General features: G+C 37.3%; 3 protein-coding genes across 5 annotated transcripts; 1 reads left to right on the top strand and 2 right to left on the bottom strand.

Annotated features, from left to right (window-relative positions):
• Nucleotides 1-451: 451 nt before the first annotated feature.
• On the bottom strand, nucleotides 452-3,112 carry LOC149742818 (uncharacterized). 2 transcript variants are annotated; one of them, XM_089893777.1, is made up of 5 exons: nucleotides 2,911-3,112; nucleotides 2,485-2,637; nucleotides 1,988-2,098; nucleotides 1,375-1,545; nucleotides 452-1,143 (listed from the first exon to the last, which is right to left on the bottom strand). In XM_089893777.1, exons 1-5 carry the CDS (start codon nucleotides 2,936-2,938, stop codon nucleotides 1,076-1,078), a joined length of 531 nt encoding a protein of 176 aa, XP_089749903.1. In that variant the 5' UTR covers nucleotides 2,939-3,112; the 3' UTR covers nucleotides 452-1,075. The 2 variants fall into 2 exon arrangements, with proteins under 2 accessions (XP_089749903.1, XP_089749904.1); XM_089893778.1 differs by having other exon boundaries at nucleotides 2,054-2,098; nucleotides 2,911-3,111.
• A 1,018-nt stretch (nucleotides 3,113-4,130) lies between these two features.
• Nucleotides 4,131-8,553, bottom strand: LOC149742817 (tubulointerstitial nephritis antigen-like). 2 transcript variants are annotated; one of them, XM_089893707.1, is made up of 11 exons: nucleotides 8,393-8,553; nucleotides 7,597-8,177; nucleotides 7,192-7,255; nucleotides 6,925-7,019; nucleotides 5,971-6,076; nucleotides 5,744-5,883; nucleotides 5,471-5,615; nucleotides 5,205-5,419; nucleotides 4,984-5,107; nucleotides 4,823-4,865; nucleotides 4,131-4,445 (listed from the first exon to the last, which is right to left on the bottom strand). In XM_089893707.1, exons 2-11 carry the CDS (start codon nucleotides 8,150-8,152, stop codon nucleotides 4,308-4,310), a joined length of 1,626 nt encoding a protein of 541 aa, XP_089749833.1. In that variant the 5' UTR covers nucleotides 8,153-8,177; nucleotides 8,393-8,553; the 3' UTR covers nucleotides 4,131-4,307. The 2 variants fall into 2 exon arrangements, 1 of the variants encoding a protein (XP_089749833.1); XR_016387221.1 differs by lacking the exons at nucleotides 4,131-4,445; nucleotides 8,393-8,553 and having other exon boundaries at nucleotides 4,984-5,111; nucleotides 7,597-8,330.
• A 972-nt stretch (nucleotides 8,554-9,525) lies between these two features.
• On the top strand, nucleotides 9,526-11,535 carry LOC149742816 (uncharacterized). Its single transcript, XM_089893792.1, has 5 exons — nucleotides 9,526-9,730; nucleotides 10,340-10,427; nucleotides 10,497-10,556; nucleotides 10,669-10,726; nucleotides 11,359-11,535. The coding sequence occupies exons 1-5, from the start codon at nucleotides 9,609-9,611 to the stop codon at nucleotides 11,421-11,423; spliced, it is 393 nt and encodes a 130-aa protein (XP_089749918.1). The 5' UTR covers nucleotides 9,526-9,608; the 3' UTR covers nucleotides 11,424-11,535.
• Nucleotides 11,536-11,544: the final 9 nt, after the last annotated feature.

Here is an 11,544-nt window from a genome sequence, read left to right as displayed (position 1 = left end):
ATTTAACTACTGCTTGATACTCTTTAAACCACCTTATCGACAAAGCTAATATTTGAAATGTCGGACCTTCTTTTAAAAGATACCCTCTGTACAAAGAACTTGCTGTTAGCTTCTCCAACCGCCTTAGAATCATCTTATATTAGATCATGCTACTGTACTAGTACTATCAGGTGGTACTGTACTTAACCAATTCACTAGCAAATCACATGCACTCCTATAAATGCGCCCGCACTCCCTTTAGCTCTCATTCCTTATGCGGTTTGTAGGATTGTACAGCAGTGTCACATTTCTCCTTGCTGTCGTAAATCTATGCCGTAAATCGTTCGCCTTTCGATGTGCACCTCATCCACGGTGTACTTCCTGTCATATACGACATATGTCTAGTCCAATGTTTGCTTTCAGCAACATTGTGTTTGGAGAACCTCAGCAGCAGCGACCACCCACGACACAATACCTGGACGGGGTAGATTTAATACCGAAGCGAAAAATACCAAGTTCATAAATCAGGGATCAAAAAGTGGTTGCGATGTATAGGTGTGCAAAAGGAAATAATGAGGGTATAGCAGACGAACAATATAATAAAATGTTATTTGATACTTTGCCATTATAGATTTAAATCAACACGATTCAATTACATAGTTACGTAAGAGAAACATTTTTTTATTTATATTTTATATTTATAAATAAAATGGCTGCTTGTTTAGCTCGCCAAAATGCAAAGTTTATTAGCCAAAAGCTTTACGAATGGTAGCTGTTTTTATAAAATGTATACAGTCGCTCTTGAAAGGTAATACTTGACGAATAAAATATCACATGAAAGATGTCATTTTTAATATTAGGTTTACCACAATCACTTTACAATGCAAACAAAATGTTATTACCAAAATAATTTATTGCCACTAACTATACTTCAATAAAATCGGCCAAAACAGAATTATTCGCCGAGAAGTCGCGTGGCGATCATCGTCAGTCGTGACTACATCCGCCAAAACTGTACAGACCTTGTTTCTTCAGGTCTGTATTGCGCCTGCGTGACGCAAAGGATATTTGCGTATTTGCAATAGTGCGTCAACGACTATGAACTATTACGATTCATGAGTTCCTGATACGTGGGCAGCGGCTCAGCTTCGTTTGATGGAAATTCTAGAACATGAATAATCATTATTGCGGTTTTTATTGTTTTCAGACCTAATTTTTACGAAAAAACCCAGACCTAATTTTTACGAAAAAACAGCAGAAACTCATATCCGCGTCGATTTCGTTACGAATTGTATCCCTAAACTGTAAAATGACCCAAATTTTGGGCATAATCATCGTTAAAATTAAGGTCAGGCACAACAACAACACACCAGTGTGAAAAAGGTTGCATATTACCTGTTGTTCGACCAGAGATGTGACTGATCACCTCCGTGTTATTACTGGAAGGGATGCTGTTATTACTTCTACTGTAAAAACTGCCCAGTGATGGTGCTGTTGGGTTGGTTGGTCCATGTGTGCGGTCCCATGGTGATACTCTTAGTTGTCCCGTGTTATAGTTTGGAGGAACTAAATCACAAATATTGAATTTTAGAAATCCACAAATTATGTTGAAGTCTTGATTTTACAAACTCTTTTATGTTGAAGCCTTGAACAAGCTGTGATTTACAGCTTTAACTGTTTGTTATAACATGCTGATTGATTGACTTGTGGTTTGGGATGACGTTGAAAGGCGGTTATGTTATGTGGCGAGTCACGTACTTCAGTGATTTTGTTTTGTTTCAAAGTAAAAACTAATACACTGTAAACAGAAAAACGTGTAAACATGAAATGTCCGCAAGTTAACAACATAAACATGCAATTATTTTCCCTATTGCGCAATAAGGCCTGTACATTGATGTTCTGCGATTTATGTTCAATGCTCCACATGCATTGATTACATACAAGGACAACTAATCAAAAAACATGCAATTCATTCAAGCAACGTTGGCCAAACCGATGCAAATCTTACTTAACGAAGGATAAAGCGGAAGAACCCGGTGGTAATTTGCAGGCATATCACTTAACGAATTCTCACCTCGGGTTCCATCTCCCGAACGAAGCGCAAACGATTCTTCTCGACCTGTCAATGAAACACAAAGTTGTCTTTAATTTTTATTTAATTTGTATTACATCATTATGAAACAAAAGCTTGAGAAACTGCTTGATAAAAACACAAATTTAATCAATTAGAAGTTGTATTATATTGTAGGGTGGGGGAAGGCGGGACACCTTTAGCACATAATATCCAAATACCCCGATCATGTTTTAAACAATTGACAACGGTCAATGGGAGTCGTGGGATGCAGTTTTACAATTCATTGAGTGTTCTTTGTTTACTAGCAAATGAACGAGAAAATATAATGAAAAGGTGTCCCATATTCGCCCACCCTTTGATATATAGAACCAACAGTAGGTATAAGGATAAAATACCACTTTGAATAACATGTCGAGGTTAAAGTAAGTTACCAGAATTAAGTTCAACTGAGAAGGGATCTTCCACCTCGCTGTTGTGTCTTGCTCCTTGTAGTTTCGGTTCGCAATAATTCTTCCATATGAAGTAGGAGACGAAGAGAATAAGAACAGAAACTCCGAATGCGGCCAGAAGGAGGATAAGAATTTCTAATGACCAAAACACAATAAAAGTTTATATAGTACTGTAGGGTAAGATGAGACACCTTTAGCACAAATTATCAAAATATCTTAATGGTGTTTTAAACAATTAACAACGTCCAGGTAGTCGCAGCGATACGATTTTACAGGTATTTGAATGTTTTGTGTTTCAAATTGAACTTAAATAAAATGAAATAGTGTCCCATTTTCTTCCACCCTACTATACAGTTTGTTAAGTGATATGAGATACAAGACATAACCTACATAATAAGTTTACATTACCTTTTTGTACCTCTGATAAGTTGATCATGCTTGAAGAAAATTGTCCGTAGATTTGTAGAAAGCTGCAAAATGTGAAACGAGTTTCTTGCCACCTTTACTACTATTATGAGTCAGAACGCAAATACGTCATGTATATTACATCAGCAATAGCAATTAGAGCATGAGATCCTACGCATACACGGCATAGTAAAAATAAATTTTCAATGAATGAAACTATACTAGACTAGATAATATAATATATTTAAACAGCTATTACAGTGCAAAATGTAGCTGTTTAATACGCTTAGAAAAATTAACCCCGTATATAATACAGCGATTTGTTGCCGTACTTTGCACCGGTTAAATTAAACATTGTACTTCACAATAATCAGTGATATATATGTGTTTCTAGCTTTAACTGCTCAATAATATCCCACCTGCAATCGCAACTTGCAAAGTAAACACGTCACTATACCTTTTCCTGAATTTAAACACGTTTTGATGCGATAACTGACTTTGGTTAATATCTCAATTTAATCGAATTGAAGTAATAACGTACTTTGACTGTCACTGATTTAGTTTATATTTTAAAAACCATAACAACTAACGACTGCTACGGTATGGCTTGCATTAAACCACACAAAGACAGGAAATACCGTCGTCGAGAGAATGAATACGGCGGAGCTGTCTGATTAGTGTCTGGATTGATTACTCCAGAAGAGTGAGTGGTTAATTGAATGCGAACGGGTTGCTAAAGCTGCTACGTTCGAACCTCTATCTCCGATGTTTTATCTATACTTCCTGCAAACACCTTTTACTTAATCAATAGGATTGATTAAAAGTATAAGCAGCCCTTAGCGTTCCCAAGAGCTTGTAAATACGGCACTCCATAGATCAATTTACACAATACCTTTACCAGTAAGCCATAAATGCAATATGTTGGCGTATTCTCTGTCGCTTCATTTAAATTGTTTTCATGACCCGTCCTGGCACAAACGTATGTGGATCCACCTACATCAGTGTTGTTAATTTATCACATGCATGACGCATTCCTCACACATTATACAACGAAGTAATTGTATGTACGTCATACCGTAGTCATATACATCACGTGCGCCAGTTTAAAACGGGAAGGCTGCTTTAAACTCAGGTGCTGTGGTTGGACTATTATTAGTTTTAACATAACGCGCAATCGCAAAGCATTGCAAACTACTGTTTTATATTTTTAATGCATATGTATACAAAACTCAAGCAAAGGTTTATTTTTGGCTGACCAACGGAAAATAACACAAAATAGCATAAATAGATACAGTAATCAACTAACCACGCTAAACTGAGGGATAGCTGTAAAATATTATTACTTCATTCCATTTTTTCTGTTTCCCCATGTTAAAATGTGACCATGGTCCATGGTCGCATCACCCAATGCCGTTAGACAATGGTATTTGTGGCCACGCAGCCAAGATCATTTCTTCAATTCCACATTCATTCACTCCTTTGCGTATCCTGAAGTACCCGCCTTCGCCCCAGTTGGCACCCCATGAGTTTTGCACGATCTGTATGAATGAATGAATGTAACTTACTTTATCCTCGCGTGGCCGGAAAACGACAGTCGTTATCACATGGGTTTAACACCTCGTGCCAGCTTACGAGTTACCATGTATGTTACTTTGTGTGGGTAATTATTTTTTTGGGGGGGAGATTTTTTTATGTATGGCTGATAATTTAGACAACCCATTAGTGACCACTGGGTTGGAGCAATTGACGTTAAATGTCTTGCCCAAGGACACATACGCCCACAATGGTAGCAGCGTCGAGACTTGAACCCATCACCTCTGGGTTACAGGCAGGCGCGCTAACGACTACACCACGGCGCCGGGCGATTATCACATGCATTAGAAGAAACAAAATTGTCAGCTCTACTTTATCTTACCCAGTATTTGCCGCTGTTCGTTTTACTTTTCTTTTCACCCCATCTGCAATTTATTACAACATATGTTTAACTCCACATACAAGGAAATATTGGCACATGATTGTACCTGCTATTTTGTAACCTTATAGTTTATGTAATACGTGAAAGTTTGCGTTGCTTACCCAATAATTTTCACAGAGTGATACGTGTTGTCTTTCGCTTGTTCGACCACAATATTGTCAATTGCCGTGGAAGAGTAGACTCCGCTTTTGTAAACGAAGAAATCAGGTTGTACTCTCATAACAGCTTGCTCAAAAAAGAAAAAAATAGACACTGAAGTGTTAGATTACAAAAATCAAGCAAGTTTCGATAAAGTGGTAATGACTAGTGTACATTCATATACCTTGTACGGGACCGTTTTCAAATATTTCTTTCATAATATTTTCTTCATTGGACGATACTCGATATACGGGAGAGGTTTTGTAAATCTCATTTGATGAAATGACGTTTCCATTCGGGCATATGTGGGCGCCGGATGAATGCGCAACGAGGCCGCAAGATCCGATTCCTTGTGTTGATTTGCTTCTGGATTCAGGGTAGCAAACTGTAGAAACCACTCTGTAATAAAATGTATTTTACGCTATGTTCATTTTGTCATCAGTGACTGACCCTTTTTTTCTCAAATACCACCATGTACGGTCTAATCTTTCTCCTCTGCCTTCGTGACTCGAGAAGCAAGACACGAGGTGCTGGGGTGACAGTTCCACAACCGTAAAGTTTTTCGATTGGATGGCCAATCTATCTGATAATACACCTTCGAATATACAAGTACTGTTAGTTAACAACTACTTTGAACTATGTTCCAACATGCCTTGAACATACAGTCACTGTGTGCTTCTTATATAGTTTTTTGTTTAAGGTATTTTCAGTTTTTAACCGTACTTGTTGTAGAAAATGCCCAAGACGTTCCTTCGTTTTCCTGATCGCGTGGTAGCGACAAAGAGCCTGGCCATTTTGTTCGGGAATCAAACGTTTTTGGTAGATTACTCGACACGGAGAGAGGATGCATTGCGTTCATATTTCTATAAAAAATCATGTCTTGATAAAAATTTTTGATGTTTACCGAAAATATAAAATATGCGATTAACCAAATTTTAAATATGGTTTACCTTACTTCGTCGGGGACTCTCGCTGTGCCAAGTTTATATTTATACCCTTCTAGTTGCGTCAAGCCCCACAGGAACGTAAAATTTGAAGCCGTCCACCCAAAATCACCTACATAAGAAAAATTGGTTATATTTTTGAGTTATTCAGAATGTTGTACATTGTATCGACTTTACTCATACTTCGAACTTAACTACATCAGTGGTCAATATATAAAGCTAAATACAATTGATTATATGTTAATCGGTATTTAATAAAGTGTTATAGCTCAAACGCCAAGTTGTAAATAATCTACATTTGGTGCTGTTTAGTTCCAATGTTTTCACATTCCCCCCCCCCCCCCCCATGGTCTGCGTTATGTCACCAAACGGTATGGAACCCCACAAATTACACATTAATCCGATAGATAACTCGCGGCAGCAAACACAATGATAATGGTTCGGCAATTCGATTCACCGGCGAGTGCTTGCTCAGTTTAAACACACCAGGAAAAGAGAGTTCGCTGCCATACATCAAAACCGTAGCGACAACAGCTCGAAATGTCGGTAGCAATACAACTCGTTACTGCTCGTGGTGCAACCCGCCAATGTATTGCTTATTAGCGGTCTAGGTACAAACAAACTATTGGGCGATTTCGACAAATTTGTTTGCGCTTGTGGCGAATTTATGACTGACGTGTCATTGTAGTTTCACCTTTAGATTTGCCCGCGTTTCCTGCTCGAAACAAAGCGTCATTATCCCAGGCGCAGCACTGCTAATGACTCATATCGATTAAACAATGTCTTAGTCTTACTGACATTTATTATGAACTTGCGAACCATTTACCACATATTTTCAATAACAGTTGAAGTAATTTTCTAATTTTACCGTGAAATCGTAAAAAGATTCCTTTTAGGAAGTCTATTTTGCCCATAAAGTAATTTTAACTAAATCAGAAAAGCCGTCTTTGTTGACTTTACCTTCGTTTATAGCTTCGATGACATTCGGGCGAACAAGGCACACATTCTCCTCGCAGTTAAATTGGAAGTAGCCATTTATCACATTCTCACAAATGCTGTAAAACAACTATGTTGTAAAGTGCACGTATAGTTCACGTGTTCAATATTAGAGCCTAAATTAGCGTATATAGGCCTTAGGTATAGGTCAAAACATTTATGGTTGCGCTACGATCGCTGTATATGAAACGTGTAAGCCATTACATTTTAACAAAATAAAATATCGTTTACCAAACGTTGCAGTTCCGACGCTTCTTTGATCCTAACCTGTAGCCAACACCATCGAAGAAGCAAACTAAAAATATAGTATTATTTTAATATCCTGTTTCAAAATAATCATACGTTTTCTGTGTGGGTACGTTATTAATATTTGCCTATATGTACAGTACCTTGTGTTAAGATAAGATATAGCCTACCGTTAACATCTATTCTAAATCCCTTACTTTCCTGACCGTGTTTTGAAACTTAAACAGGCTTTTTAGATTCGTGAGGATTTATATGGTTATTTATTTATGTAATTTTATTTTTGCTTACTACCAAATGGGACGAGAAAAGACAATGAAACATGTCCTATCTTCTTCCCTACTAAAAGGAAAGGGACGTGTGATCATAATTAATGCGTGAATGGGTTCTTACCGGTTTCAGATATCGGTAAGTGGGTCGTTGTTGGGATTGTAAGGGTTGATAAAGTTCGAGGTTGAGTGGTTGAGGTACTTGGGCTGTTTGTGGTTTGTGGATCAGTCGAGGTAGAAACCGAAAGCGTCACTGATGGAGTTGCAAGTAAAGTAAAGCGCGAACAAATCTGACTGTAGTCGATACAGCAATCCGGTTGCGGTGGTCGATTGCAGAATTCGTCGCAATAACAGAAATCCCCGTTCGAACCAACGCGACAGTTTTCATTCCTTCCCTTACAACATGGTTCCCGTTTCCCGAAAAACAAGTTTTGTCTTGACCCGCACAATAGACTATCAGCTGGTTGCCTTCGCGGTCCGCTTGCCATGAATGTATTATGCTGGATTCTTGATTGCTTAAGAGTATGAGCAATGCCCAATTCTTTTAAACCATCCGACTCTTTTGCTTGGAAGTTGTCAAACGAATTCTGTTTCTCGCTTTCTGGCCAATTGTACTTTCCGGCCCAAATCCCATTGACGATCATACTTGCGGCAATGTTTAAAATGAGGTAATACTGCATGGTGGCTATGGAGGTAATTCCTAATCTTTACAAAACAAATATACGTATAAAGTTACCACAGAGATGTGTTTTTTAAAAATCTGCAAACTTCTTCACTCGATCCACTACATGTCACGCTATATATAAAACTGCAGAATTATCGAGATATATACACAGATTAGACCAAGTCTGACACACAATGAGCACTCCATGCTAACACACGAAAGAGAATTGCTGAACATATCTATGTATATATATTACCTGCAGAAGAAGTGCTTCGCTCGCGAGTGTATATAGAAACTTTTGATAGGCAGCTCAGAACAAAGCTGTAACAGTCAAAACGCGATTTAGGAAACGAGTATTTGTCCGACGTGTGTTGAAAACAAACTGTGTTCGTTTGTACACAGACGTTGTTTGACTAAACGTGGTGCCCTGGGCTAGGCCATTCGCAGCGTTCACGCGCTACGAAAGAAAAATTCTGTCACGGTTACTGACTTGAAAGAAAAGTGGTTTGTGGATCGAGATACAATACGAGAGATTGGGCAGATACGCCATGTTTCCGTTGCTCCCTCAGCGTTGCATTGGCTTCTTTCCACATTGCTGCAAGCGTTTATACAAAAGCTTTTATGTTTGTTGAAATTATTGCTCATCTACATACGCATGAACACAATGCTTTGAATAAACTAGGATGCATGACATTGTTTCTGACGTATTAAGTTTGCATTATAATTAATGCTATATTGATACGGTTTGCTAATTAGTTGAAAAACAAATAATTACTTTGCCGAGTGCAATTAAGATTTTTACATTATTGCTGGGTCATACAGTCTGGTTTGCGCATATTTGGATAGATTTAAAGTATCTTGGGCATCACCTAGCGACAATGAAAAGTTTTTCGCCATGTATAGTATATTGCAGTTACTTAAGTACTGCAACTTGCAACAAAGTAAGTTATATAAAATACATGTTTACGGTTTTTGTAAACTTATAAAGTAATTTATCCAAACAAACCAAAAAATATTCATTCTCCATTGTGTAGAGATTTTAAAACATTGTCCTAAAGTACACAGTGGACCTTGTCTAATTTCGCGCATTGTTGTGACATAATCGACAGATTCAAGCATTGTTATAATTATTGAATGGTGCTTTTCTTACACTACCGGGATGCAACCCGAGTCCTTCAGAGGGCTTTCATGCAAACCTATACCATATGAGTCGGCGGTAAGTTTTCCTTCCTTTCTTATTTAAAAACTTAACACAACACAATAATCTATTGGTGGTAAGAAAGAGTAACGATTTTTCATTGTCCCCCGAAAATTTCTTTGTACTTTGTTTAACACACTAGAGCAAAGCCTTTGTTTTTAATAGTCTAAATTTTCCGGGAATTCTGTTTTGTTCCCTTGCCTATATATACAGAAAGATTTGGTTCATAATCAGTATCTAAAGATTCTAGAATATTTGGACAAAAAAATACATTATGAAGTTTAAGTACTCCTTTTTGTTTCTGGTTGTAGTAATGCTGGTTGTTCAGGCCGATGCGTGGTTCAGTAGCACTAGCAAAACAACCAATGGGACGACAAGACGTCGTCGATTTTGGGGGTACGCTTTTGTTTCTAGTTGTTTGAAAATATCTTATATAATTAAATTTGTCTGTTATGTATTTTTACGTGGCGGCGCAACTGCAGTTCTTTAACACGCTGCATTTTTTCGAGTTATAGTGTACGAGTTATACCACCACAGAACATACGTGCGACTTTCTGGGGGATTGTTCTTTTTATATTTTTTATCAAATGTAAGCCTGAAATCTTGCCCGTTGACGATTACGCGCTTGGTAAAACAAATTGAATGGATGAATGTAACTTAATTTATCCTCACGTTGATGGCGGAAAACGACAGTCGTTATAACACAGGTGTTAATACGCTCCGTGCCAGCTCACGAGTTACCATGTATGTTACTTTGTAAGTGATTTTTTGGGGGTGGCCCTTTTTCACTTTTTATGTATGGCCGATAATTTGGACAACCCGTTAGTGATCACTTGGTTGGAGTAACTGCCGTTAAGTGTCTTGCCCAAAGACACATGCGCCCACAATGGTGGCAGATACGAGCCTTGAATCCATTAGGCTACCCTTGATGGGTTACAGGCAGGCGCCCTATAAGTACTTTGCCATGGCGCCGATATTGAATTGAAAAATTTAATTATGTTTCAGGCAGCTAACGTCAAATCTTGGTTCCTTGGTGAGCAGTGGAATTAGATTCTTCGGGGATGAAGCCAGATTGAACGAGTTATTTGATCGGGTATTTTAAAGTTGATTTATTATCGTTGTGTTCAAGTTTAACTTATTGCATATATATTACATATTACAGCAACGGAAGAATTTACTTACAAAAGGTGAAAAGGGCGAACTGGAGGAACTTCTGAAAAGGGTAAGTTATTTTGGATAAATAATAACGTATAAATGAGTAAGCTTCTTATATTCAATATATCACCGAGTTATCTCATAGCCTATTGCGTTAAACTTATACACTGGTCGTTCAGATAAAGGGTCTCAAACAAGAAGATATTTTTGAACTGGAACAGGCCCTTGACGATCTTGGTAAGTTCACAACTGATAGTTCGTTTGTTCTTATTTTATGGAAGGGTGGCTCGAATTATAGTAATATCGTACCTATATAATTTGACAACACTTCCAAAAAATATAATGGAACAAAGGGGGAGCGATTAGGAAACCAGGTGTAATTTAACCAAATCAATTTAAAATCATTGGTAATTTAATTAATAAGTTATAACTTATTATTAGCAAAACGCGTAAAGAGCACAACAAAATATTTAACGCTTTAAAAATCAAACATTCTTTTTCTTTGGTCCGCTGCTATGTTTGCATATAAACTTGTAACATCAGGAATCTGATAACAACTTTTATTAAAGTTTTTATTTTAAAAAGAAATTCGGTATTGCTGTTCTATATTTTGGACAACTCACTTCTCATAAATTATTTTCAAGCGCCTGAGACTGACTTTCGAATATATATACTTTTTATACATTATCTTAAAACGTACTCAACTACAAAGTGGGGGAAGACGGAAGATTTTTTTAATAGTATTTTTTAGTATTTTAATACTAATCTGTAATTTGTACAACCATTGAAGAAACGTTGTATTCGTTTTGTTGTCATTATGCCAACCTATATGAGCTTTCTAAATTACTATAGGATATGCTTAACTGTAGGAACCAAAGTTGACTTTGAAAAGCTTCTTGGCGACCAACTTGACGAGACAAAGCTTTTCAATTAACAACCTTACGAACACAACGAACATTGAGCGAGGCTGCTTTGAAATAAAGTCTTTATTATTGTATTTTCATGGAAAATTTCCAACATAAATAAATGGAACAATGCAAAGATCATTTTTCGTG

This window comes from Ciona robusta, chromosome 1, assembly GCF_009617815.1.
Source record: "Ciona robusta chromosome 1, ASM961781v2".
NCBI classification, from domain to species: domain Eukaryota; kingdom Metazoa; phylum Chordata; class Ascidiacea; order Phlebobranchia; family Cionidae; genus Ciona; species Ciona robusta.
The sequence above is the reverse complement of the archived record's forward strand: the minus strand, read 5'-3'. Positions and strand labels throughout refer to the sequence as shown.